At 37.2% G+C, this 27,098-nt stretch overlaps 1 protein-coding gene across 6 annotated transcripts in view; it reads left to right on the top strand.

Moving 5' to 3' along the window:
• The window catches only part of GOLGA4 (golgin A4), a 117,368-nt gene that overhangs the window by 57,491 nt on the left and 32,779 nt on the right, over nucleotides 1-27,098 (top strand). For all 6 annotated transcript variants that reach the window (XM_019794551.2, XM_019794549.2, XM_019794550.2 and 3 more), the window contains 6 exons: nucleotides 5,653-5,831; nucleotides 8,430-8,558; nucleotides 10,938-11,093; nucleotides 12,652-16,892; nucleotides 17,874-17,995; nucleotides 18,367-18,497. In XM_019794551.2, the coding sequence (XP_019650110.1) occupies nucleotides 5,653-5,831; nucleotides 8,430-8,558; nucleotides 10,938-11,093; nucleotides 12,652-16,892; nucleotides 17,874-17,995; nucleotides 18,367-18,497 (4,958 nt within the window). The remainder of the gene's footprint in view (nucleotides 1-5,652; nucleotides 5,832-8,429; nucleotides 8,559-10,937; nucleotides 11,094-12,651; nucleotides 16,893-17,873; nucleotides 17,996-18,366; nucleotides 18,498-27,098) is intronic.

The raw sequence follows: 27,098 nt of genomic DNA, 5'->3' as shown, positions 1-27,098 counted from the left end.
AGTGAATCATGGTGCCTTTCCCAAGCCTTGTATGAACAGGACTGGGGTAAGGGCTTTTTTTTTTCTTATCATGGGTACTTAGAATAAGCTTTATAAAGAAAATTCCATGTTTCTCAGGCAAAAACATATGAATCAAAGTAGAATTTATGTCTGTCATGTTAGATAAGTAATATGTACATTTTTTGGCACTAAATGTATGCCTGATGGAGAAATTTATTATTTTAAATGGAATTAGATTTTCATTCATTATAGGTGGTTTATTTAATAGCCATATATTTGTGGGTACTTGATATATTTCTACAGTGGTAGCTGTGCATCTTTGTATTTACATATTCATTGTCATCCTGCACTTACGTCCCTGGTAGTGTCAGTGTTACTGGAAAGCATTAGGAACACATTTCTTTGCTACAGAATCATATTTTCTTTTTTTCTTTCTTTTTTGAGTAAAGTTGACATACAATTACATTAGTTTCAGGTGTACAACATAATGATTGGACAAGACTATACGTTACGCTGTGCTCAGCACCTGTGGAGCTCCCATCTCTCACCATGCAGTGCTGTTACAGTACCACTGACTATCAGAATCACATTTTCAATTTAATTAAATTTACTTAGCTTTAGCCTAATATTTTTCAAGATTAGCCTGATGTTTTCAAGGTATTTACTAGTTAAATTTGCATGGTTAATGTAAGGGGTACATGAAAATTTGGATAAATCTGTAAAATTTTTTAAAAGTCAAAGCACGGTCAATCTGTAGAATGAATCTTGTTATGAATTTCAGAAAGTGACTTAAAAAGTAGATTTCCATTGCAAATGTGATACTAAATTTCTAAAGCCCTGATTTATATAAGTATTGCACTATCTGGTTTGTGCCACTGGGTGGTAGTATTATTTTCATTTTTGTAAACTCTAGACAAGTAGTTTTCAAACTTCTTGATATCAGGGACCTCTTTACACTGTTAAAAGTTACTGAGGATTCTAAAGAGCTTTTGTTTATGTGGGTTACATTTAGTGATATTTACTGTATTAGAAAATAAAACTAAGAAATGAAAAAAAATTTTAGTTCATTTAAAAATAACAATTATAAACCTGTTACATATTAATCTAAACAGTTTTATAAAAATTACCTATACTTTCCAAAACAAGGTTTAGTGTAAAGAGTGGTCTTGTTTTACATTTTTGCTAATCTCATTGTTTGGCTTAATAAAAGTGGATTTTCATGCTTATTTCTGTGTTCAATCTGTTGTGATACGTTATTTTGGTTGAAATATATAAGGAAAATCTGCCTTTACACAGATACGCAGATATGTATTTGGAAAAAAGAGGCCCTCATAGACCTGCTCAAAGGGCCTCAGGACCCTAGGATCTTTGGACCACACTTTGAAAACTGCTGCTCTAGACTTTTGCTTTTATTCACAAAAGAGGCTTGATGATGGGTGGGAATTCTGATAAACAAAATTGATTTTATTGCTTTCTCTGTTAATTTGCATTTCATTCGATTTGTAGTACTATCTGTGTTTTTGTTTTTAGTTTAATAACATGCATTTTAGCAGTTTTTTTTTTGCTGGGGTAAAGACACAGGCACTGGCTAACTTATTCTTTCTTGATGTGATTAGTCAGCTTCTTAGGATCAGCAGTTAATCTGCAGATTGGCAGCCTCTCTGCACTTTTTCATCTATGTTTATTCTGTGCAGAGGAAGTAAAAATGGGTCTTACTATCCTTATAGTAAAGTGTCCTCTGGGATAGTGCAACGACAGTAATGCTCCCTGGATCTCGGAATTCTTTCATTTGTTATTGCAATGGGTAAGGATGTTGAGGATGAGGAGGGACAAAGGTGGTGAAGTGGCAAAAGCAAACATCACATTCTTCCTAGCTTTACCTAAGGTTAATTCCCTATCGCCTTTAACTATGTCAACTGCCTTTGTGAAAAATTGTCTTCGTGTCACCCAGTGCCTCGCTTATGCTTGGCAGATGGCAAACATCCAATCAATGTTTGACGAATGAATGGTTGGATTATTGAGCTGTACATCGCCAACCTTTCCCATTTAATTCTTCTAGTGAGCATTTATCCATTTTTATAATCCCAGTGGATGTGAGTGAACCTCGTCTGAAGTGGAAAGCGAGGAGCTAGCGATAAAAGGCCTTCCCTGCATTTTACTTTTGACAGAGGACCATTCTAAGGCTTATTAAATTTTTGCCTAGAAATATTTTCAAAGTTTTTTATTTTAATAAAAAGTGCCTGAGATACATTGAATTTTGCTTTGGAAGAACACAGTGTGTTCTTGCAACATTTGGCAGCAGTTCGTGCTTAGCCTTCCCGTTGTGTGTTGTGACTGTAGTTTTCCTGCGCTCTCTTGCATGTTGGCAGAGGACTTGTCAGCTGTGGCTGATGCACGCTTTCTTTCTCCCCACTCACTTATCCTTTGTTGGTAATTAGAAGATAAATTATGTAGACATTGACGACATACTTCTTTTACTTACATTAAAATCCTAGAATAGTTTTATTTTGGAAAGAGTCGGAAATTCATCTTCAGAACATTACAAGCAATGGACACCACTTTTCTGTATCTGATGGTTGTAAGATGAGAGGGTGAGATGTTTCTGGTTAGTAAGTAAACACTCAGTATATTCTCCTTCAACATTGAAATGGGATTCACTGTTGGAGGCAGACTTCCTGTAAGGAAGTGGCTTCATTTATGATACAGTGTAGAATCCAGAATGAGTTCGAAATATGTTTTCTGTGTGTCAATATATGTAATGTGTTTTAATGCCCCCCCATACTTAACATTTCCGTAAAGCAGGGTGGAGATGGAACACAATTGAATTTTTCTGTGTCTGTCAGAGGTATAAGTAACATGCTGTATTTTGTTGAGAGTTAGAAGCCATCAGCAATTGATTGCTTCAGAAATTCTGGTTTAGTAAGATACATTATTGCCCAGCTGAGCTGGATCAATGTCAGCATTCTTAGAGTTCTTAAAAATAACGCAAGGTAAAGAATGTTCCTTAAATATAATTTTATTTTATTTTTTTTCAAAAGATTTTTTTTATTTATTCGACAGAGATAGAGACAGCCAGCGAGAGAGGGAACACAAGCAGGGGGAGTGGGAGAGGAAGAAGCAGGCTCCTAGCAGAAGGAGCCTGATGTGGGGCTCGATCCCATTACGCCGGGATCACGCCCTGAGCCGAAGGCAGATGCTTAACCGCTGTGCCACCCAGGCGCCCCTAAATATAATTTTAAAGTTCTGACATCAAGCTAATATAGTTAAGTTGATTAATCATCTGAGGGAAAAGTTGGATGCCTCACTTCTTGCATTTGAATGAGAATGTTGAATTAAAAGATATCAAAGATTTCTTTCTAGGTATAAAATTATGTGGTTCTCTGACATGGTAGCAGAAAGTGGGAGAGAGATTAAATTTAGATCAAAAGAACTGTGGAATCAGATCTATCCTACTTTAATCGTTGTATGATGGATAATCAAGTGACTTAGGAAAATGATTTCAGTGGATGAAACACTAAAATTAGAATATAATATGGGAGAATATGCTAAAATTTACTTAATTTGGCTAGAAAACTTAATTATTGGAAAGTTATTTCTGAGTAGCAGCTTTGTGATGTAGATTTTTCTCAAAAATTCTCAAAAAGAGCACTGCATCTGTTTTTATACTGTATTGGATTGTGGAAAAGTTTTTCATTTAAAACTCAGTTTTGTTAGAAGAGTATCAAAACTACCTTCAGGTTTTCCAGAGCCTAATTTAAGAGATTTCTGTAAAGTGCTTAGAAGTCCTAAGATACAATTTGACATACTGAATAATAATAATAATGAAAAGATAATGATGACATTCAACCATCAAAACAGATTGTCATTTCTTTTCCCGTTTTTCTGTTTCCCAGATTTAAACCTTCAACACCAACTGAGCAGTAAGCACTTTGTTATAGAATTTTTCTCCCATAATTGATCACTTATTTCTAAGAAATTAGGAAACTGATTTTTAAATTAGGAAACTAATTTCTTGTTAGTAGCAAGAGGTATTTCTTTATGCTTGACACTAAAATTTATAGTAAAAGAATATCTGAATAAAACAAAAACAAAACAACATTTTTCTTTAAATATCTTTATTTTCCAACCTAATTATGTCTGAGAATAGATCAGGAATCTTTAAAAATGGTTTCAGCTAATTAATATTCCTTTGTAATTTAGACCTTATTTGAGCATCAGTTTTATCTTTTGGACATTTAAAATGAATAAATTGGGCAGGCTTTTTTTTATATCAAAGAAAATGGTTGCTAGAGAAGTTATTTTTTTTTAAATATTGAGCAGAGTAAGTTGTGTTTCCCAGTTGTTACCAGAATTCAGCTTTTCTTTTGTCTTTTTCTGTACTAATACAATTTACCATTAAGAATATGCTATAGAACAGATATTTGTCTTTAGGCATGAAATTCCTGTACTCAGTCCACCATCTGTTAAGCCAAGTTGTGGTTAGTAAAAGGGCTTTACTTTTTGAGATGCCATAGGTTGAAGTTGTACCTTTCTTACACCACTGAGGGTGAAAATGTCTCTCCCCTGGACATATGTTTCTTGATAGGATTAAAAACCCATCTTGAAAATTTATGTTTTGCTTATAGTCCATCCCTATGGTAAAGGGAAGTCTGGTGTCTTTTGTGAGGACTAAAGAAAATAATCTAGGATGATAATAGCAGTGGGATTTGAGAGCATATCACTATGCCAGTGGACAGAGAGAGTATGTATAGTGCACACGTGCATACACATACACGCGTATACACACAGAGATACATATTACACACAAATATACACGGACACATACATATGCATATTTTCAGTGCCAAGTTCCAGCTGTTGTACCCATCCTGTCTGATTTTATTGGGAGCTGGGTGAGCTGTTTGGCCTTCTTAAAGATCATACTACTGTACCTTCGATGATTGTTTTTGTAGGGCCTGAATTCTTACCTCACACAAGAACTCCCTGCTGGGCTGTGCCTTTCTATATACTGTTGAATCAGGTAAAGATTTCTTTCAAGTTAATAGCCCTGGTTTGAAACTTATACAAATAGTGGGTTTCATTTCAGAATACATTGTTTAAATATGTGATTCAACTAGTAAATGGTAAAACAAAAACCAAAAAACTCTGCTCTTTTATTTATTATACGGTTAAGAGGTTTTTAAAAATAGAATTAGTCGAAGAATAATTTTTCTATTCTTAAAAATGCCCTAGTGAGTATATAATAATATTACCTAATTATTGATAATGGGTAAGAACTCTATAGCAAACAAAAAAGCAGTTGAAATTATATCATATGGAAGTAGGAACAAGTCTTCATTTCTTTGAATTTGTTATTTGTTGGTAGAGAGAGTGGGGAGCCATCAGTAATTTAATTTTTTTCCAAACTCCTGAACAGTTCATATAAGCAGTCTTAAGATCTGAATCCAGAAGTCAGTGACAAATTGGTTTCAGTAACTGGACACTTCTTGTGGCTTTGTTGAACAGCTCGGAAATATCTCTTGGCTTAAAACAAAATGACTATTTTAACCTGTCTTGCTACTGCTGCTCTTAGTTCCCATAATGAATGTAAAACACTTTAGCTCGATGATAGTATTTCTTGAGATACTTGTTTTCTGCTGTTTTCATTTATAGCTTTTGAGGAACTTGAAAAAGCTTTGAGTACAGCCCAAAAAACAGAAGAATCACGGAGAAAAATGAAGGCAGAGATGGATGAACAAATAAAAGCTATTGAAAAAACAAGGGAGGAGGAACGCACCAGTCTTCAGCAGGAATTAAGTCGGGTGAAACAGGAGGTTGTTGACATGATGAAAGTAAGAATAATTCTAGATTGTAACAGGCTACAGCAATTTTGAAACATAAGTCTTATGTTTTTCCTACAATTTTTGATTGTAAAGAAGAGTTAATTTATGTTTTAGACCTTGATCATTTCATGAGTTCAGGATATAGGAAAAAAATCACTTTGATAGAAAAAAGAATTTATGTGTTTTTGGATATACTTCCCAGAGATAGTCTCTGCATTTAATTTCTCTTTTATGTTTTATAATCCTCTCTTTAAATTTTTTAACACAAACGATGGCATGTTATATATACTGCTCTGTGTTTTGCTTTTCAGCTTAATATGTTCCTTATCATTGACAATTGGTAATGATGCTGCATTTGTGGTTTTTTTTTTTTAATGCCACATCTGTTCTAAAGACCACTCAGGATTTCTCTGTAGGAACATTTCATAATTTAATAAATCTACTGATGGATATTTAGGTTTTCATTTTTTGCTATTGCAAATGGTGAATATCCTTATCGTATTTGTTTACCTGTGTGTTATTTTAGGATAGATTCCTAGAGGTGGAATAGTTGGCAAAGATTATGTGTATTTTTAATTATTGTATAGTCGCTACATGCTCTATGGAGGACACTTTATACTTTCACAAGCAGTGTGTTACCTCATGAAGATAGTGCTAACCTAGCTTTTTAAAAATCTTTTCAGGCTTATCAGTTTAAAAAAATGACATTGTGGGTTTGTTTTTTTTTAAAATTTTATTTATTTATTTGAGAGAGAGCAAGTGAGCAGGGGAGGAGCAGAGGGACAAGCAGACTCCACGCTGATTGTGGAGCCTGACGCAGGGCTCAGTCCCATGACCCTGAGATCATGACCTGAGCTGAAATCAAGAGATGGACGCTTAACTGACTGAGCCACCCAGGTGCTCTGACATTGTAGTTTTAATGTGCTTGTCTTTTTACCAGTATGATAAACATATTTTTATATGTTTTAAAGGAATTGGCAGTTTTTCTCTTTGAGTTGGTTGGTCAAATCTTTAACTTATTTTCCTATTGGACTGTTGGTCTTACTGATTTGTAGATGTTTTACACTTACAGTAGGAATTAGTTCTTTGGATATACAGTGCATTTGTCCAAATAATCTGCTCTCTCTCTCTCTCTCTCTCTTTTTTCCTTTTTTTGAGAGAGAGAGAGAGCATACACATGAGTGGAGAGGGGCAAAGGGGGAGGGAGACAGAGAGTCTTAAGCAGGCTCCATGCCCAGCATGGAGCCCAACATGATCTCATGACCCTGAGACCTGAACTGAAACCAAGACACTCGGATACTTAACCAGCTGAGCCACCCAGGCACCCCTGTCTTTTTAAAATTGACTTTGTTTATGATTTGTTTTAGCTTTGGGATTGGTTTATTTTGGGGGAGGACTAGCAGCGATTTTTTTTCTTTTCCTTAAATGTTATCTGGATTCTTGTTCTGATTTAAAAATACATTCTCACTGAGATCATTTTAAAATTCTTTTCTTATGGCAGTTGTATGCTTTTGTTTTTTTACTATTAAATCTTTGATCCAACTGGAATTTATTTGGTGTTAGGAGTGAGGTAGGGATCCAACTTTAATTTTTTTCCAGATGACTACCAAGTAGTCTTCAAATCATTTAATAATCCATGTTTTTCCTTCTGGTATGACACACTATCTTTATTTCACACTAAATTATTGTGCTACGTATTGGTTTCTCTCTTGAATTCTCTGTGCTGTTCCATTGCTTCTCCTGACTATGTGCCAGTATTACACTGTTGCAATTACTCAGTTTTATAATATGTTCTATTATTTGGTAGCCTCCCCTTATTACTCTTATTTTTCAGAAGAGTGCTGGCTCTTCTTGCGTGTTTATTTTATCCAGTGAGCCCCTCCCCCCCCATTCTGTTGGTAATTTTAATCAGTTACATTAAACTTTTAGATTTAGGGAGGTTTGACATTTTTAAAAATTAAGTCTTCCTGTCCAAGAAAGAACAAGGCCAATACTTCTTAATAAATAATATATGCATGGAAAGCTAAGCATCAATAGATTGGTGCAGCCAGGGCAGCTTGACCATAGTGGAGTGCCCTCTTTGAGATCATTCTTATTCCTCCTCCTGTACTTCCCCATCGTGATTGGTGGGGAGCATCCCTGCAAGATGTGGAAATGCTCTAACCCGCTAGGACTTACTACTGTAGCAACAGCCATCCTTGTCTTAAATGAGAAATACTTGGGGCACCTGGGTGACTTAGTTGGTTAAGCATCCAACTCTTGATTTTGGCTCAGGTCATGATCTCAGGGTCATAAGATTGAGCCCCATGTCAGGCATGGAGGCTGCTTAAGATTCTCCCCCTCACCCACTCCCCCACCCTGTTCATGTGCGTGTGCACTCTCTCTAAAAAAAATAAAAACATAAAAGGAATAAATGAGCAATACTTGATTGGCTTTTCTTTTAACTATTGAGACTTTGCTGACTTTTGATTTATGTGGGAAATATGTTTTGATTTTTTTCTCTTACACTATTGGCTTGATGATTAAATTGTAATACAGTATTATTTAATTGTAGAGTTACATATTTTATTCTGGGTGTTTCACTTTAACTATTTGGCTGACTTTCAGAAATCCTCAGAACAAATTGCTAAACTTCAGAAGCTTCATGAAGAGGAGCTGGCCAGCAAAGAGCAGGAACTGACCAAGAAGTTTCAGACACAAGAAAGGCAATTTCAGGAGCAAATGAAAATAGCTCTTGTAAGTACCTGTTTTGTTTTTGTTATAGGTAAACTTTGCAGCTTTATAAAGTTATTATCTCCTCACTCCTGCCTTTTGGCTTGAGGTCAGACTACTGGAAGCCTGGACCTTTGAGTGTGCAGAGAGGATAGGATATAGGCAGGAAAGAGGGCTGTCAGAGCTTGTTAACTTGGTATTGTGTGAAAATTATATTAACTAACAAGCTTTCATTAACCAGTTTATTTTGTTTGTATGTCATCCCTCTCACCCTGGCAGCAGGCTGTGATTATAGAGAAGTAAAGGGGAAGATGGGTAACTGAAGCCATGAATCAGTGATTTCATAACTCGGGAAGAATGTCTAGAAACTCACCAGACTGAATATAACAGAGTTCAAAGCTCAGAAAGTTTTGTCTGAAATGCATTTTAAAGAAGAAAAAATGAAAGTGACCAAGTAGTTTTCATTTTAAGTAGAATAATTTCAGTAGTCATTTTCAAAAAGATAAAGTAAAATTTTAAAAATGACTGACTGGACTAACCAAAATAATATCCAGAAAAGCACAGATAAGATTTTGGGGAATATGTAATTTGGAAGTTAAAAACAAAAAAAAATTTTTTTTTTCAAATTGTGAAAAGCCTTTTGTATAGGTTACCATAAGAAGTATTAGTGCCAAAAAAAGTAGTATTAATGCCAAAAATGTAGTTTGTTTTTATGTGAAATTATTATCCATGAGATAGTGTGTATAATTTTAAAAAACTTTTAGTGCAAAAGGATGAGAAGTAGTATTTATAATTTTAATCTTCTTTTTTATTTTTTAAAGACCTTATTTTTTTTAGAGAGAGTGAGCACAAGCTGGGGGAGGGGCAGAGGGAGAGGGAGAGAATCTTAAGCAGACTCCATCCTGAACACGGAGACTGATACGGGACCCTGAGATCATGACTTGAGCTGAAATTGAGTAGGGTGCTTACTGACTGAGCCACCCAGGTGCCCCTATGTATTTATTTATTTATTATTATTTAAGTACACTTTATCCCCACCATGGGGCTCGAACTCATGGGACCCCAGGATCAAGAGTCACATGCTCTGCTGACTGAACCAGCCATGCACTCCAGTCGAGAAAGGATTTAAAGTAGTTTATAAGAATTCTTAAAACTATAACAGGACAGCATAGGGACATAAAAATTAAAGAACAAAGCAGGACATAAATGAAGCCGGAAATTGTTCTAAAACATTCCTGTCATAAAGATCTGTCTGTGTGTTTTCATGCTGGAATAATTGGCCTTTGGGGACACTGAGACTTGAACATTGGCCTTGTTAAAACTGCATTCTAGAACTGATATACTCAGATATATTCTAAGTAGAGAGAGCAGGGTACAGATGCACGTGAAGCATGCACACACATGTGCACTTGCTGCTTTCTGCTCCCTTTTCTACCTAGTTCCTCAAAGAAGTTAGCTTTGCATTGATAGTCAAGTTCAACAGACTATTAAAATGCCCTCTTTTATTTTTATTGACATAGAGAGATGTATTTAAAATGTAGTTTACATTAGACAATATAGTATGTTTAAAATGATCTTTTAAAATTGATTAGAAACTAATATTCTCTATCAGTCTGCTTATAAAATGGCACAGTGCCTTTCCTTAAAGCAGTATGCTTCGCCAGAGTGTGGTGAACTGAAAATATTGCTGCTGGCAACATGAACTCTATGTAATAGATATGGATAAGTATTCTTAATTGGAGTCCAAAGCCACTAAATGTTAAAAGTGCTCTCTAGAGCCTCTCTTTTCAAAGCAGTAAATGGTTTTTAACATAGACGTTGATATATAATAAGGGCAATCAAAGAAGAAGCTTTTCGGAATTGAGGGAGTGGTAAAAGAGCCCAGGTCATCTGAGAAGAGTTATGTAGGCTTTTATAGATTTTTCCTTGATCTAATCTATATATTCACATGTAATCTGATTCGGATTTGGTTTTCTAGGTGGGGTTCCCTAATGAGGTATTTCTCACAAATTATATAAACTTACAATCTGGTTTCTTGGCCTAGAGTTGAAATAATCAAACTCTGGAGTGCAGAGAAGATGTAGTGACAGTTTGGGGACCCTTGACATTAAGCCGTATTTTGCAAAATATTTTAAGTAGTGGGAAAATAGCAGGTGTAGTGTGGTTACTGGAACAAAATATTTCTTTTCAGTAGTAATTGTGGCAAATATTGACTAGACCACACTGGAATAACCACAGTGCTTTGTTTCTGCAGACTAGGGCATGGGAAAAGAGAGGTGATGATACTGCCTACCTCATAGGGCTGGTGTGCAGATCAGATGATGAAAGACGTGATTCCTGTGGAAGTGCTTTGAGAATGCTGAAGATTTATGTGGGTCTAAGGTGGTATTGTTTTTGGCACAGGAAAAAAGTCAATCAGAATATTTGAAGATCACCCAAGAAAAAGAACAGCAAGAATCTTTGGCCCTGGAAGAGTTAGAGTTGCAGAAGAAAGCAATCCTCATGGAGAGTGAAAATAAACTTCGGGACCTTCAGCAAGAAGCAGAAACTTACAGAACTGTAAGTTTAAATAATACTCAGGTTCCAGAGTTGTGGAATTATTTATGTATAGAAACTATTATTATCTCTCCAGTCAATATAAAGTTGTGAAGAACTTTTGTTTTACTGGGTTAGATTCACATACATGCGCTTCATTTGCGGATAATAAGAGCTTTTCCTGTGAGTGGTTTTAGTGTTTGCCACATGGTGCTGCTGACTCTGCCTTTAGCTGGCTGGGTTCTGTCAGCCACCCACTCTGACTCTTCGCACTCAGGCTCTGCAGCATCTCCACCCCATTGCTTACTTGCCCTTGATCTTCAGGAAGTGGCCTTGCTTTGTAGGCAGCACTTGCCCTGGCTTCATCTCGTCATGTCCTAGACATACTTCTTTCTCTGTTTCTATCACAGTGTAGGCACCCCAATACCCTGCTTTTAACATAAAGTTTTCCCATACTAAAACAATGGTGAACAAATTTATATATATGTGAACAAATTTATATATATGTCTCAGTGTGCACATTTTTAAGGCTCTCTGGGCCTTCCCTTAGGAGTATGAAATGTATGACCTGTTTTGAATAAACTGACTTTTGTCCCATAGTTCTAAACTGTACTTTACTTTCCCATTTCCAACATTTATATAAAGTGGTATGGTGGAGGGGAATAGATAAGATACTCAGGGGGCCTAGATTTTTCCATTTGCTAGCTTTGTAAATTAATTATACCTTAATTTCTTCATCTGTCATATGGAGAAATTGGATTTGGTAATTCCTTAGGACCTTTTTAGCTCTGATGTTGCATGGCTCTGCCTTACTTAGCTCTTTTTCCTTTAGAGTCAAGATCGACATTTTCATGAGCCAACAGTAATCTTTGGTAAAATTTGTTTAAGTAGCTTCTTTTTGCAAAAAATTTTTGAAATAATCATTTTTGCAGTGGAAAAACTAGATACATTATTTATCTTCCAAAATTAAATTATGAAGATAATAGAATACTATTAATAGGCCTTAAAAAAACACACAGGAAAAAATAACCATCTTCCTACCAATAGTTACTATTATCTACTTTATGATTTATTTTTTTATTTTTATTTTTTTTAAAGATTTTATTTATTTATTCGACAGAGATAGAGACAGCCAGCGAGAGAGGGAACACAAGCAGGGGGGGTGGGAGAGGAAGAAGCAGGCTCATAGCGGAGGAGCCTGATGTGGGGCTCGATCCCATAACGCCGGGATCACGTCCTGAGCCGAAGGCAGACGCTTAACCGCTGTGCCACCCAGGCTCCCCTGATTTATTTCTTTTTGACTATCCATTCAGAATATTCTTGAAAATATGGGTGATTGAAATAGTTACCCAAGTAAGTAGAAAGAATCCAAAATTTTAAGTTGTGTTAAAATAGAATCTCTGTTACACGATTCTGTTAGGAATTGAGCACAGATTCTTTGTGCTTTCTAGTGTTTGGCATGATATATAGAGTAATTTTTCTAAGTTTTAATCTTTAAACAGGTGTAGACATTATGTCATGTATATCTTTGCTAATAAGCAAGTCTGTACTTTAATAAAAATACATCTGTTTTTATTAACAGAGAATTCTTGAATTGGAAAGTTCTTTGGAAAAAAGCTTGCAAGAAAGCAAAAATCAATCAGAAGATTTAGCTATTCATTTGGAAGCTGAAAAAAATAAGCACAATAAAGAAATTACAATCATGGTTGAAAAACACAAGACAGAATTGGAAAGCTTGCAGCATCAGCAGGATACCCTTTGGACTGAAAAACTCGAAGTCTTAAAGCAACAACATCAGACTGAAATGGAAAAACTTAGAGAAAAGCATGAACAAGAAAGAGAAACATTGTTGAAAGACAAAGAGCGTCTCTTCCAGGCCCACATAGAAGAGATGAATGAAAAGACTTTAGAAAAGCTTGATGTGAAGCAAACAGAACTGGAATCATTGTCTTCTGAACTCTCAGAAGTATCAAAAGCCCGGGACGAGCTAGAAGAAGAACTTTCTGTACTAAAGGATCAAGCAGATAAAGTAAAGCAGGAGCTAGAGGCCAAGCTAGATGAACAGAAAAGCCATCACCAGCAGCAAGTCGAGAGTATCATTAAAGAACAGGAGATGTCTATCCAGAGAACTGAGAAGGCATTAAAAGATGAAATTAATCAACTTGGGCTTCTTCTGAAGGAAAAGGACAAGCATTTGAAAGAGCATCAGGCTCATGTGGAAAACTTAGAGGCAGATATTCAAAGGTCTAAAGAGGAACTCCATCAGGCATCTGCTAAGCTGGCTCTTTTTCAGTCACAGCAGAGTACTATACATGAGCAGGCCAAAGCATCAGAGGACCACTTGGCTCAATTGCAGCAGAAGTTGTTGGACTTGGAAACAGAAAGAATGCTTCTTACTAAACAGGTAGCTGAAGTTGAAACGCAAAAGAAAGATGTTTGTACTGAGTTAGACACTCACAAAATCCAGGTGCGGGACTTACTGCGGCAACTGGAAAACCAGAAAAGTGACATGGAGGAAAAGCTGCAGTCTTTAACCCAACACTATGAATCCCAACTTAGAGATACTAACACAGAACAGGCACAGACAAAGCAGAGCTTGATAGAAAAGGAAAATGTAATTTTACAAATGAGAGAAGGACAGAGCAAAGAAATTGAAACACTCAAACAGAAATTATCAGCCAAGGAGGACAGTTTTAGTGTTTTACATGAGGAATATGAAACCAAGTTCAAAAATCAAGAAAAAAAGATGGAAAAAATTAAGCAGAAAGCAAAGGAGATGCAAGAAACGTTAAAGAAAAAATTACTGGATCAGGAAGCCAAACTTAAAAAAGAGCTTGAAAATACGGTTCTAGAGCTTAGTCAGAAAGAAAAACAGTTCAATGCCAAAATTTTGGAAATGGCACAAGCTAACTCCGCTGGAATCAGTGATGCGGTGTCAAAACTGGAAACAAACCAAAAGGAGCAAATAGAAAGTCTCACTGAGGTACATAGACGAGAACTCAGTGATGTCGTATCGGTCTGGGAAAAGAAACTTCATCAGCAAGCTGAAGAACTTCAGGAAAAGCATGAAATCCAATTACAGGAGAAAGAGCAAGAGGTAGCAGAACTGAAGCAAAAGATCCTCCGAAGTGGGTGTGAGAAAGAAGAGATGAACAAGGAACTAGCATGGCTGAGAGAAGAGGGCGTTAAGCAGGACACAGTAGTAAGGGAATTGCAGGAACAGTTAAACCAGAAGTCTGCTCATATGAATTCTCTCTCACAAAATGAAACTAAACTAAAAGCACAACTTGAAAAGCTGGAGGTCGACTTGAATCATTCTCTGAAGGAAAATACTTCCCTTCAAGAGCATATAGTTGAACTGGAGATACTGGCTGAAAAAGATAAGCTGAAGGTTTCTGAGTTGACTGACAAGTTGAAAACCACAGACGAGGAATTCCAGAGTTTGAAATCTTCACATGAAAGAAATGAGAAAAGCCTGGAAAACAAAAGCTTGGAATTCAGAAAACTGTCTGAGGAGCTAGCAGTTCTGCTGGATATTTACTCTAAGAAAACTGAAGCCTTGTTACAAGCTCAAACAAATGAGCTAATCAACATTAGTAGCAGTAAAATTAATGCCATTCTTTCTAGAATTTCCCACTGTCAGCACCACACAACAAAAGTTAAGGAGGCACTAGTGATTAAAACCTGCAGAGCTTCTGAATTAGAAGCACAGCTTAGACAGCTAGCAGAAGAGCAGAATATACTCAATAGTTCTTTTCAACAGGCTACCCATCAATTAGAAGAAAAAGAAAATCAGATTAAGAGCATGAAGGCTGATATTGAAGGTCTTGTAATGGAGAAGGAAGCCTTACAGAAGGAAGGAGGCAACCAGCAACAGGCTGCTTCTGAAAAAGAGTCTTGTATCACGCAGTTGAAGAAAGAGTTATCAGAGAACATCAATGCAGTCACACTGATGAAAGAAGAACTTAAAGAAAAGAAATCTGAGATCAGCAGTCTTAGTAAACAATTAACTGATTTGAATGCTCAGCTTCAGAACAGCATCAGCCTAACTGAGAAAGAGGCAGCCATTTCATCACTAAGTAAGCAATACGATGAACAACAACGTGAGTTGCTGGGTCAGGTGCAGGATTTATCTTTGAAAGCTGAAACTCTGAGTAAAGAGAAGATCTCTGCTCTTGAACAGGTAGATCACTTGTCCAACAAGTTCTCAGAATGGAAGAAGAAAGCACAGTCAAAATTCATACAGTATCAGAGTACTATTAAAGAATTGCAAATGCAGCTTGAGTTAAAAACAAAGGAAGCCAGTGAAAAGGATGAGCAGATACATGGATTGAAGGAGGACCTTGATCAGCAAAGAGAGAGATTAGTATGTTTAAAGGGTGAAATGGAAGATAAGAAGAGCAAGCAGGAGAAAAAGGAGTGTAATTTAGAGGCTGAGTTAAAAACTCAGATGGCAAGAATTGTGGAATTAGAGGAGCGTCTTACTCAGAAAACAACTGAAATTGAGTCCTTAAATGAAGTGCTTAAGAATTACAGTCAACAAAAGGACACTGAACAGAAAGAAATGCTTCAGAAACTTCAACACATTCAAGAGTTAGGAGAAGAAAAGGACAACAGGGTTAAAGAAGCTGAAGAAAAAGTCTCAAGACTTGAAAAGCAAGTGTCTTCCATGGAATCTGAACTTGAAACCAAGAAGAAAGAATTGGAACATGCGAATTCAGGTATGAAGGGCAAAGAAGAGGAGTTGAAGGCACTGGAAGATAGACTTGAGTTAGAAAGTGCCGCAAAGTTAGCTGAACTGAAGAAAAAAGCCGAACAAAAAATTGCTGCCATCAAGAAACAGTTGTTATCTCAAGTGGAAGAGAAAGAACAGCAATATAAAAAAGACACAGAAGGCCATTTGGGTGAGCTAAATACAAAATTGCAGGAGAAAGAGAGAGAGATTCAGGTCTTAGAAGAAAAACTGAAATCAGTGGAAGGTCCACCGCAATCAGAAGCATCAGTTGTACCCAGATCTGCAGAATACGTGGCAGCCTGTGTGGAGCAAGAAGCAGCAGATCCCCAAGGCTGTGTGCAGAAGGCATGTGAAGACAAAATCTGTGCTTTACAGAGAAGTCTAATGGAAAAAGAAAAGCTGTTGCAGAGTCTAGAGCAGGAAAAAGAAGAGACGGTATCTTCTCATTCTGAAATCCAGTGCAGATACCAGGAGCTCTTAATAAAGATAGAACACGCCAAAGCAAAGCAGCATGAGGATCAAGTTATGATAAATCATCTTCAGGAAGAACTTGAAGAAAAAAGCAAGAAATATTCCTTGATAGTATCCCAGCGTGTGGAAGAAGAGGGAGGCAAAAATAACATAGGGGCAAAGCAAAACTTGGAAAATGTGGTTGATGATGTCCAAAAAATGCTCCAGGAGAAGGAACTAGCCTGTCAGATCTTGGAGCAAAAGATAAAAGAGCTGGATTCCTGCTTAGTAAGAGAGAGGGAAGGGCATAGAGTTGAAATGGAAGAGTTGACCTCAAAATTTGAAAAATTACAGGCTTTACAACAGATGGATGGAAAAAATAAACCCACAGAAGCTTTGGAAGAAAGTGCTGAAAAAAAGTCCAAATCACATGTAGTCCAACCCAAATTGCCTACTAACATGGAGGCTGAGCACAATGACCTGGAATTTAAATTAGCAGGGGCAGAGCAGGAGAAACAGAAGCTGGGCAAGGAGATCGTTAAGTTGCAGAAAGATCTTCGAATGTTGCGGAAGGAGCATCAGCAAGAATTGGATATCATGAAGAAAGAATATGAACAAGAAATGGAAGAGAAAATCAAGTACGTTTTTCAGCATGAATATTTATTTATTTATTTATTTGTTTATTTATTTTAGAGAGAGAGTGAGTGGCAGTGGGGGACAGAATGGTGGAGAGGAGAAGGAAAGAGAGAATTTTAAGAAGGCTCCAGGTCTAGCATGAAGCCCAGCTTGGGGCTCAGTCTCACGATCTGTGATCATGACCTGAGCCGAAATCAAGAGTTGGACCCTTGGGGTGCCTGGGTGGCTCAAGAGCCTTCCACTCTTGATTTCGGCTCAGGTCATGATCTCGGTGGATCACGCTCAGGTGGATGGAGCTCCACACTGGGCTCTGTGCTCAGCAGAGTCTGCTTGTCTCTCCCCCTGCATGCACATGCTTTCTCTCTCACTCTCTCTCTCTCAGATAAATAAATAAAATCTTTAAAAACAACCAAAAAAGAGTTGGACACTTAACCAACTGAGCCACCCAGGCACTCCAGCATGAATATTTTTAAGACAGTCTTTTTTAATTAAGTCCCTTTTATTGTACCTAATACACCTAAATTTCACCTACCCAAACTATGAAACATACATCGAGTAAGTTAAACGCTGAGAAGAAATAAAAGCAATTTAAGGCAAGAGGCAGTGTAGTTTCATGTCTATTTAGAGGGGCCATTTTTTGCAGAAACGATTATGCTTATTACATGCATATCCCAGTAATTTCTTTTTGTTTTACTATTTTTAGTATTAGCATTATTATTATTTAAGATAGATGTGTATGATGAAAATTTTAAGTGGAAAAGAAGACTTCTCACATCCCCAGGACCACTGTCTAGAGATAATGATAGTTTCTGTATCCTCCTAGGAGTTTTCTATGCCTTGACGTGCACAATACATGCATACGCACCCTTAAACATGTTTTTATACCAATGAGATCTTGTGTGCACTGTTGTGAAGACTAGGTAACTCTGTACATGTTGTTTTGTGTTTGACACCAGTTAACTCTTTATATTCTTGTTGCACAGACAGGAGCAGGAAGATCTTGAGTTGAAGCACAATTCCACATTAAAACAGCTGATGAGGGAGTTCCATACACAATTGGCACAAAAGGAACAGGAGCTGGAAATGACCATAAAAGAAACCATTGGTGAGTCAGATTTTAAATTCAGCAAAGAACAAGTCAGAATCATCAGACTATTTATAATTTAAACTTATTGTCTTCACTCTGTGCTAAGTGCTTTAAGTAATTAAACTGGAGGAAAAAATGATTCCTGTCCAAGAAAGTTCTCTAATGGGAACCTGTGCTGCTTGGCGGCAGCTTGCCTTTAGGAGAGGAGGAGTGGGTGAAAGAACCTGAAACATTAGCTAATTAATTGCCTTATAAAGACATTTCTGCTGTGAGAGGGTACATATGATTAGTTGATTTTTATCAAATTTAATTTGGAACTGAAATTGGTATGTAGATACTAATTCTTGCCTAATGTGTGTTCTTGTGTGTGTCCATTTTTCATGTATTAGATAAAGCCCAGGAAGTGGAAGCTGAACTTTTGGAAAGCCATCAGGAAGAGACAAATCAGTTATATAGAAAAATTGCAGAGAAGGAAGATGATTTACAAAGAACGGCCAAAAGATACGAAGAAATCCTTGATGTACCTTATTTTCTTCCTCTTTTTTGAAATTTAGCTGTGCTGAATTTTATGATGGTGCTAAAGATTGGGCTGTCAGATTTCCTGCTTTTCTAATGTAAAGAGGTTTTGCTTTGGCTCAATATTATCCAGATTTAATATTTGCACTCTATGCATATTTATAAGGAGTCTGATTGATTTCTGCCAGGATCATAGTTTCCTGATCAGATTCTGCTAACCCAGCAGTTCAGTCCACTTGGCAGGTATCGAAGCAACAGTGAGTTACTAAGGGGAAGAATGGATTCTCTTCTCATCTTTCTCTAGTCTAAATTGTAAGAGAGACAGACTAAGAATTGAGACCTTGTGCTTGGGTGAGGTCTAAGCAGTGAAACAGTTAATGTGTTTATGAGTGTGGACACCTAGCTGGGATCTTTCCAGGAGGTCCAGTTAACTTTACTCCATCCCAACCCAATTTTTGCAGTTTTTGTTGCTCTCAAGAGAGAAGAAAGGTGGGGAAAATAATGGAATGCATCAGCCAAATCTTTTATATTTAGTGGAAGGTTGGTTCACTGTACTACTCTACTAGTGGTGGACAAGCATTGCCATTTCTGTGTGTCAAGATAAGCCATGAATGCCAGGGAGTATTTGGGACTCCAGAAAATTTTCAAATGTATAACTATGTAAGGTATGCTATGTTGGGATGAAGATTCTTTAGTTACTCCAAGGTTTATTTCACTATATGCCAGGAACCATTCGATGATTAAGAATGTATAAATCAGAGAATTGTGCCTCAACAGACTACGGCAGCAGAAGTCTGAGCCAGGAACAGAGTCTAATAATAATTATTTTAAAGGCAGTTGAAAAGGCCTGAATTCCAGGATAAGGCATATGCATAGAAATGCCACCTTTGTGTAATTTTTGAACGTTAGGTCTTATTATGAAAAGGTTTGAGTAATTTTACTCACATTTTCTTATACTTCTGTAGAGTGTATGTGTGCGGAGCTTTAAAAAAACTATTGTTTCTTGACTGATTAGAGAATGTTGGAATTGGAAGATACATTAAAGTTGATTTAGTTTCTTTTCTTTCTTTTTTTTTTTTGCAAAAGGCAAAGCAAGTTCAGCATAGTTAAGTGATTTACCTAAAACTTCAGAGTGAGTGGGAGAGCACTGACCTTTCATTAGCGTCATGTATTTATAAAGACTTCTCACTAAGAAAGGAACTTGGGGAAGGCAGTAGTTATTTATCATGGATAAGTAAGTCAGGGAGCTTCATTTGCAGGGGATGAACTGTGCCACAGCTAGAATGTTCCCTTTTGTGAACTACTTCTCTGTCTCTGAATGAGTGGGATAGCAGACCAAAGACCTTCCAAGGTCATGACAGACCTCTGTAGGTAGAAGGGTGAGGGAACAAGGAGGCAGGTAAGAAAGTTAACCTGTGGTATGGTTCCTCCTTGAAAATTGGGTGTATCTTAGGGAAATTAAAGGAATGATCCTCTTAAGTTTCGGTCTTGAGGCAGGAATTGGAGTGGGAGGGAAGGAGTTGGATGGACTCGTCTCCAAAACCCTTTCCTGTGCCTTAGACCAGCACTGTCCATTAGAAATAGAATACAGGCCCCAAATGTGAGCCACATGTGTAATTTAACATTTTCTAGTATCCATCTTAAGAAAAGTAAAAGAAACAAGTGAGCTTAATTTTTTAAAAAGTTTTTTTCAAATTCCAGTTAGTTAACATGCAGTGTAATACTAGTTTCAGGTGCACAATGTAGTGATTCAACACTTCTGTATGACATCGGTGCTCGTCATGGATAGTGCACACCTTCATCCCCATCGTCTGTTTCACCCATCCTCCCCACCCACCTCCCCTCTGCGAACCAGCAGTTTGCTCTCTAGAGTTAAGACTCTGTTTCTTGGTTTCTCTTTCTTTCCCTCCCTCCATCCCTCCCTCCCTCCCTTTTTACCCCCTTTGCTCATTTGTTTTGTTTCTTAAATTTCACATATGAGTGAAATCATATGGTATTTGTCTTTCTCTGACTTTTACTAGGTGAACTTAATTTTAATAGTAATATGTTAACCCATTATATCCAAAATATTATCATTTCAATATGTGGTCAATATAGAAATTATATATGTATTATTTCTTTAAGATTCTGGTGTGTTTTTACATTTGCAATCCACATCAGTGTGGATTAGCTACATTTCAGGTGCCCATAACCACAGTTCTGGGATAGCTTATGGCTACTCTATTGTACAGCATGGCCTCAGACTTTCAACTGCCAGGTCTAGGGCTGACTTTGATAAATAGGCAGTTCCCATCTGAACACCCCAAATATAAACTCTGTCTTGAAGCATTTTTTTTACAAGTACAGTTATTACCAGGGTGCCGGGTGGCTCAGTTGGTTAAGTGTCCAACTCCATCTCAGCTCAGGTCTTGATCTCAGGGTCATGAGTTTGAGCCTTGCACTGGTCTCCACGCTGGGCAAGGAACCTACTTAAAAAAAAAAAAAACAAAAAACTCCAAATATTACTAAAAGAGATATTAGCAATTCTTAGCAAATGCTATATTCCTTTGATTCTGAGATATGTTCTTTACCGTTCTCCTATTTTAAAATTTCCAGAATTAGAGTTTTTTTTAATGGGATTTGTATGTTTTACCTACGAGTATATTTTCCCACTTTGGAAAGCTATTATCAGATTGGTGATGTGTCTGAATGATGACATTGTAGAATGTTGTATTTTTGTCATCCATTAAAACAATTGTGTGATTTGCTAATAGCAAAGTGGAGCACAGAGACATTTTCATTTTCCCACCTATACTGTCTTAGGTAACATTCTTACTATTCTTTCCCCTATTTGAAGATGCTGGGAACTTTTGTCATCCTTGATTCACACCGTCTGTCTTTCTCAGCCCCTCACACATATGCATCCTCACACCTGTTAGGGGATGAAATCTGCTTATCTTCCCTGATTTACGAGGCAGAGAAATCATCTGTTTCCCTTTAATTGTATACAGCTAGCATAGCCAACATAGAGTCTCAGCACATAGATTTTCATTGAGTCGTACTGTATTTTCCTCTCCTCTCAATGCTGCCGCTATTGCCACCGTCTGACTGCCATCTTCCATTTGGTCTGGTCTTTTGTATTACCCAGCTGATGTCTTTGCTGCTGGTCTTCTTTCTAAGGTATTCATGTCTTCTTGTCAGAGTTATTTTCTGTTTTGAAATGAGGATGGGATCATACCACTTCTCCTAAATACCTTCAGTGGCTTCCCATCATCCCAGTGATACCTCCTCCAGTTCATTCTGTGCTGGGCGAACTCAGTTTTACCTTGTTCTTCATCATATTTACTTTGGTCATGCTATTCTGTGTGCCTAAAGATAACTTTCTCAAGCTTTGTGAATAAGTGAGTTATTACCATCTCTCAAATTTTGGCTTTAAAAAATAAGTTTTCAATTTAACTTTTATTTAGAAAGAAAATTTTTTGAGACAAGTCTTTTCACATAGTTTAAAGATCAAAATAATATTAAAAAGTATAGTTAGAGAATGGTCTATATGAAAACCCATTCCTGTTCTCTGTATTCTACATCTTGCCCCTTTTCTCTCCACAGGTAACCATTCCTCTCTTTTCTTTTTTCTTTTCTCTTTTTTAAAGATTTTATGCATTTGAGAAAGAGAGTGAGTGTGCATGAGTGCGAGGAAGGGTAGAGGGAAAGAGAGAATTTCAAGCACATCAGCACAGAACCTGATGTGGTGCTCAGTCCTATGACCCTGAGATCATGACATGGGTCAAAATCATGAGTCGGTCACTTAACCAGTTGAGCCACCCAGGTGCCCTGTTCTTTTCTTTTTTAAAAAATTCAATTTACTTAAGTAAAAAAAACCCCAAACAAAAACAGTTCATCCATTTCTCCCACCTCTCCATGCCCTACCTCTGGCAGCCACCAATCTGTTCTATGAGTTTGGTTTTTAAATTTTTACTTATTTATTTGTAGATTCCACATATAAGTGAGATTGTTATGGTATTTGTTTTTCTCTGTCTCACTTGTTTCATTCAGCATAAGGCCCTTGAAGTCTGTCCATGTCACAAATAGCAAAGTTTTATTCTTTTTTATGGCTGAATGATACTTCTGTGTGTGTGTGTGTGTGTGTGTGTGTTTAACAGTTTCTTTATCCATTCATCTGTGTGTGTGGTGTGTGTATACATACATATAATAATTTCTTTATCCATTCATCTGTTGATGGACACTTAAGTTGTTCCCATATCTTGGCTGTAATAAATAATGCTACAGTGAACATTGGATACATATATCTTTTTGAGTTAGTGTTTCTGTTTTCTCTGGATAAGTACTTAGAAGTGGAATTGCTGGATCATATGGTAGTTCTGTTTTTAATGTTTTGAGGAACTTCCACACTGTTTTCCATAGTGGCTGCGCTGATTTACATTCCCATGAACAGTGCACAAGGGTTCCCTTTTCTCTGCATCTTTATCAGCACTTGTTATTTCTAGTCTTTTTTTTTTTTAAATAATAGTCATTTTAACAGCTGTAAGGGGATATCTCATTATGGTTTTGATTTGTATTTTTCTTCGTTCTTTCTTTTTTTTTTTTTTTTAAAGATTTTTATTATTTATTTATTTGACAGAGAGAGAGAGAGACAGCCAGCGAGAGAGGGAACACAAGCCGGGGGAGTGGGAGAGGAAGAAGCAGGCTCCCAGTGGAAGAGCCTGACACGGGGCTCGATCCCAGAACTCCGGGATCACGCCCTGAGCCGAAGGCAGGCGCTTAATGACTGAGCCACCCAGGCGCCCCTTGATTTGTATTTTTCTGGTGATTAATGATGTAGAGCATCTTTTTATGGACCTACTGGCCATCTGCGTGTCTTTGGAAAAAAGTTTATTTAGGTCTTCTACCCATTTTTTAATTGGATTTTTTTCTTTTTGCCATTGAGTTGTATGAATTCTTTATATATTTTGGATATTAGCCCTTTATTGGCTATATTAGCCCTTATCAAAATATCAGATCAAATATTTTCTCTCATTTAATAGGTTGCCTTTCCAGTTTGTTAATGGTCTCCTTTGCTGTGCAGAAGCTTTTTAGTTTGATGGAGTGCCACTTGTTTATTTTTTGCTTTTGTTCTTAGATTCAAAACCATTGCCAAGACCTGTGTCAAAGAGCTTACTGCCTATGTTTTCTTCTAGGAGTTTTATGGTTTTAGGTCTTACATTCAAGTTTTTTTTTAAGATTTTATTTATTCATTTGGCAGAGAGCAAGCGAACAGGGGGAGCAGCAGGCAGAGGGAGAAGCAGGCTCCCTGCTGAGCAGAGAGCCTGGTCATGGAGCTCCATCCCAGGACCCTGGGATCATGACCTGAGCTGAAGGCAGATGCTTAACCTACTGAGCTACCCAGGCATCCCGTAGTCCATTTTTAAAAAAGATTTTATCTATTTCTTTGAGACAGAAAGAGAGCACAAGCAGGGGGAACAGAAGTGGGGGTGGGGGTAGAAGCAGGCTCCCTGTGGAGCAGAGAGCCTGATGCAATGCAGGGCTCGATCCCAGGACCCAGAATCATGACCTGAGCCATAGGCAGACGCTTAAATGACTGAGCCACCCAGGTGCCCCATTTTGAGTTAATTTGTATGTGGTGTGAGATGGTAGTCCAGTTTCATTCTTTTATATGTGGCTGTCCAGTTTTCCCTGCGCAATTTAGTGAAGAAACTATTCTCTTTTTTTTTTTGAAAGATTTTATTTATTTATTTGACAGATAGAGACAGCCAGCGAGAGAGGGAACACAAGCAGGGGGAGTGGGAGGAAGAAGCAGGCTCATAGCTGAGGAGCCTGATGTGGGGCTCGATCCCATAACACCAGGATCACGCCCTGAGCCAAAGGCAGACGCTTAATGACTGCGCCACCCAAGCGCCCCATGAAGAGACTATTCTCTACCCCATTGTATGTTCTTGGCTCCTTTGTTATAAATTAATTGACCATATATGCATGGATTTATTTCTGGGCCAAGCGCCCCATGAAGAGACTATTCTCTACCCCATTGTATGTTCTTGGCTCCTTTGTTATAAATTAATTGACCATATATGCATGGATTTATTTCTGGGCTTTATCCTTTTCCATTGATCTCCATGTCTGTTTTTATGGTAATATCATACTGTTTTAATTACTATAGCTTTGCAAAAATAGTTTGAAATCAGGGATGCTTCCAGCTTTGTTCTTCTTTCTCATGATTACTTTGGCTATTTGGGGTCTTTAGTGGTTACATACAAATTTTAGAATTATTTGTCCTTGTTCTGTGAAAAATGCCATTGGAATTTTGATAGGGATTATCTTGAATTTATAGACTGCTTTGGGTAGTATGGACATGTGACAGTATTAATTCTTCAAGTCTGTAAGCACAGAGTAACTTTACATATATTTATGTATTTTTCAGTTTCTTTCATTGATGTCTCATAGTTTTCAGAGTACATGTCTTCCACCTCCTTGGTTGAATTTATTCTTACATATTTTATTCTTTTGTTTTTTAAAGATCTGTTTATTTGTGAGAGAGAGAGGGAGAGAGATAGTGCACAGCATGGGGAGGGGCAGAAAGAGAGAGGGAAGGAGAATCCCAAGCGGACTCTCCACTGAGCATGGAACCTGACATGGGGCTCAGTCTCATGACCCTGAGATCATGACCTGAGTCAAAACTAAGAGTTGGATGTTTAAATGACTGAGCCAACAGGCACCCCAGTATTTTGTTATTTTTGATGCAGTTGTCAGTGGGATTGTTTTCTTAATTTTCTAATAGTTTATTTATTAGTGTATAGGAATGCCATCGATTTTTGTATATTGATTTTATATCCTACAACTTTTCTTAATTCTTTTATTGGTTCTAACAGGTTTTTGATGGAGTCTTTAGGATTTCCTATATATAATATGTACTCTGCAAATGGTGACTGTTGTACTTCTTCCTTTCCTTCTTTCCAATTTGTATCCATTTTATTTATTTTTCTTGCCTAATTGGTCTGGCTAGGACTTCCAATACTATGTTGAATTAAAGTGGTGAGAGTGGACATCCTTATCTTGTTCCTGATCTTAGAAGAAAAGCTTTCACTTTTTCACCATTAAGTATGATGTTAGCTGTGGGCTTGTCACATTTGGCCTTTTTTGTGAGTACATTCCCTCTGTGCCCCCTTTGTTGAGAATTTTTATAAATGGATGTTGAATTTTGTCAAATGCTTTTTTGGCATGTGTTGAGATAATCATATGATTTCTTTTTTTTTTTTAAAGATTTTTATTTATTTATTAGAGAGAACACAAACTAGAGGAGGGACAGAAGGAGAGGGAGAAGCAGACTCCTTGCTGAGCAGGGAGCCTAACACGGGGCTCATTCCCAGGACCCCTGGGATCATGACCTGAGCCGAAGGCAGCCAGTTAACCTACTGAACCACCCAGGCGCCCCAAGATAATCATATGATTTTTATCCTTCATTTTGTTAATATGTATCAATCACATTGACTGACCTGTGGGTATCGAAACATCCTTATATCCTTGGAATAAATCCGACTTGATCATGGTGTATGATCCTTTTAATGTATTGTTGAATTTGGTTAGCTAATACCTGTGTGTGTGTGTGTGTGTGTGTGTGTGTGTGTGTGCTTGTATAAAACAGGCATAGTTTTATTTCTGTTTTTGGTTTTTTTAAAATTTAAATTCAATTAATTAATATATAATATATTATTTGTTTCAGGAGTACAGGTCTGTGGACATCAGTCTTATATAATACCCAGTGCTCATTACAACACATACCGTCTCCAATGTCCCCTCATCCTGTTACCCTAACCCCCTACCTCCCTTGCCTCCAGCAACCTTCAGTTTCTTTCCTAAGATTAAGAGTCTCTTACGGTTTTTCTCCCTCTCTGGTTTCGTCTTGTTTCATTTTTTTCTCTCTTCCCCTATGATCCTCTGCTTCTTAAATTCCACATATCAGTGAGATCATATGATTTTAATTGTCTTCCTTGGATTGACTTATTTTGCTTAGCATAATGCCCTCTAGGTCCATCCACATCGTTGCAAATGGTAATATTTTTTGATGGCTGCATAATATTCCATTGTATATATACACCACATCTTCTTTATCCGTTCATCTATCGATGGACATCTGGGCGCTTTCCATAGTTTGGCTGTTGTGGACATTGCTTGGTTTGCTAATGTCTTGTTGAGGATTTTTCTGTTTGTGTTCATTAGGGTACTGACCTGTAATTTTTGCATGTGTGTGTGGTGTCTTTGTCTGGTTTTGGTATCAGGGTAATGCTGACCTCTTAAAAGGAGTTTGGAAAAGTTCCTTCTTCTATTTTTGGAAGAGTTTAAGAAAGATTGGTATTTTTCTTTAAATGTGCAATATATTCAAAGTGAGGCCTTCTGGTCCTGGACTTTTGCTTGTTGGGAAGTTTTTGATTACTGATTCAATCTCATTACCAGTAATTGGTCTGTTCAGATTTTTTACTTCATCATGATTTAGTGTTGGTAGGTTGAATGTTTCTAGGAATTTATCCATTTCTGCTAGGTCCCCCAATTTGTTAATGTGTAATTTTTCCTTGTAGTGTCTTATGATTCTTGTATTTCTCTGGTATCAGTTGTAACT

The sequence above is a fragment of the Ailuropoda melanoleuca genome, chromosome 6 (genome assembly GCF_002007445.2).
Source record: "Ailuropoda melanoleuca isolate Jingjing chromosome 6, ASM200744v2, whole genome shotgun sequence".
Classification (NCBI taxonomy): domain Eukaryota; kingdom Metazoa; phylum Chordata; class Mammalia; order Carnivora; family Ursidae; genus Ailuropoda; species Ailuropoda melanoleuca.
The sequence above is the reverse complement of the archived record's forward strand: the minus strand, read 5'-3'. Positions and strand labels throughout refer to the sequence as shown.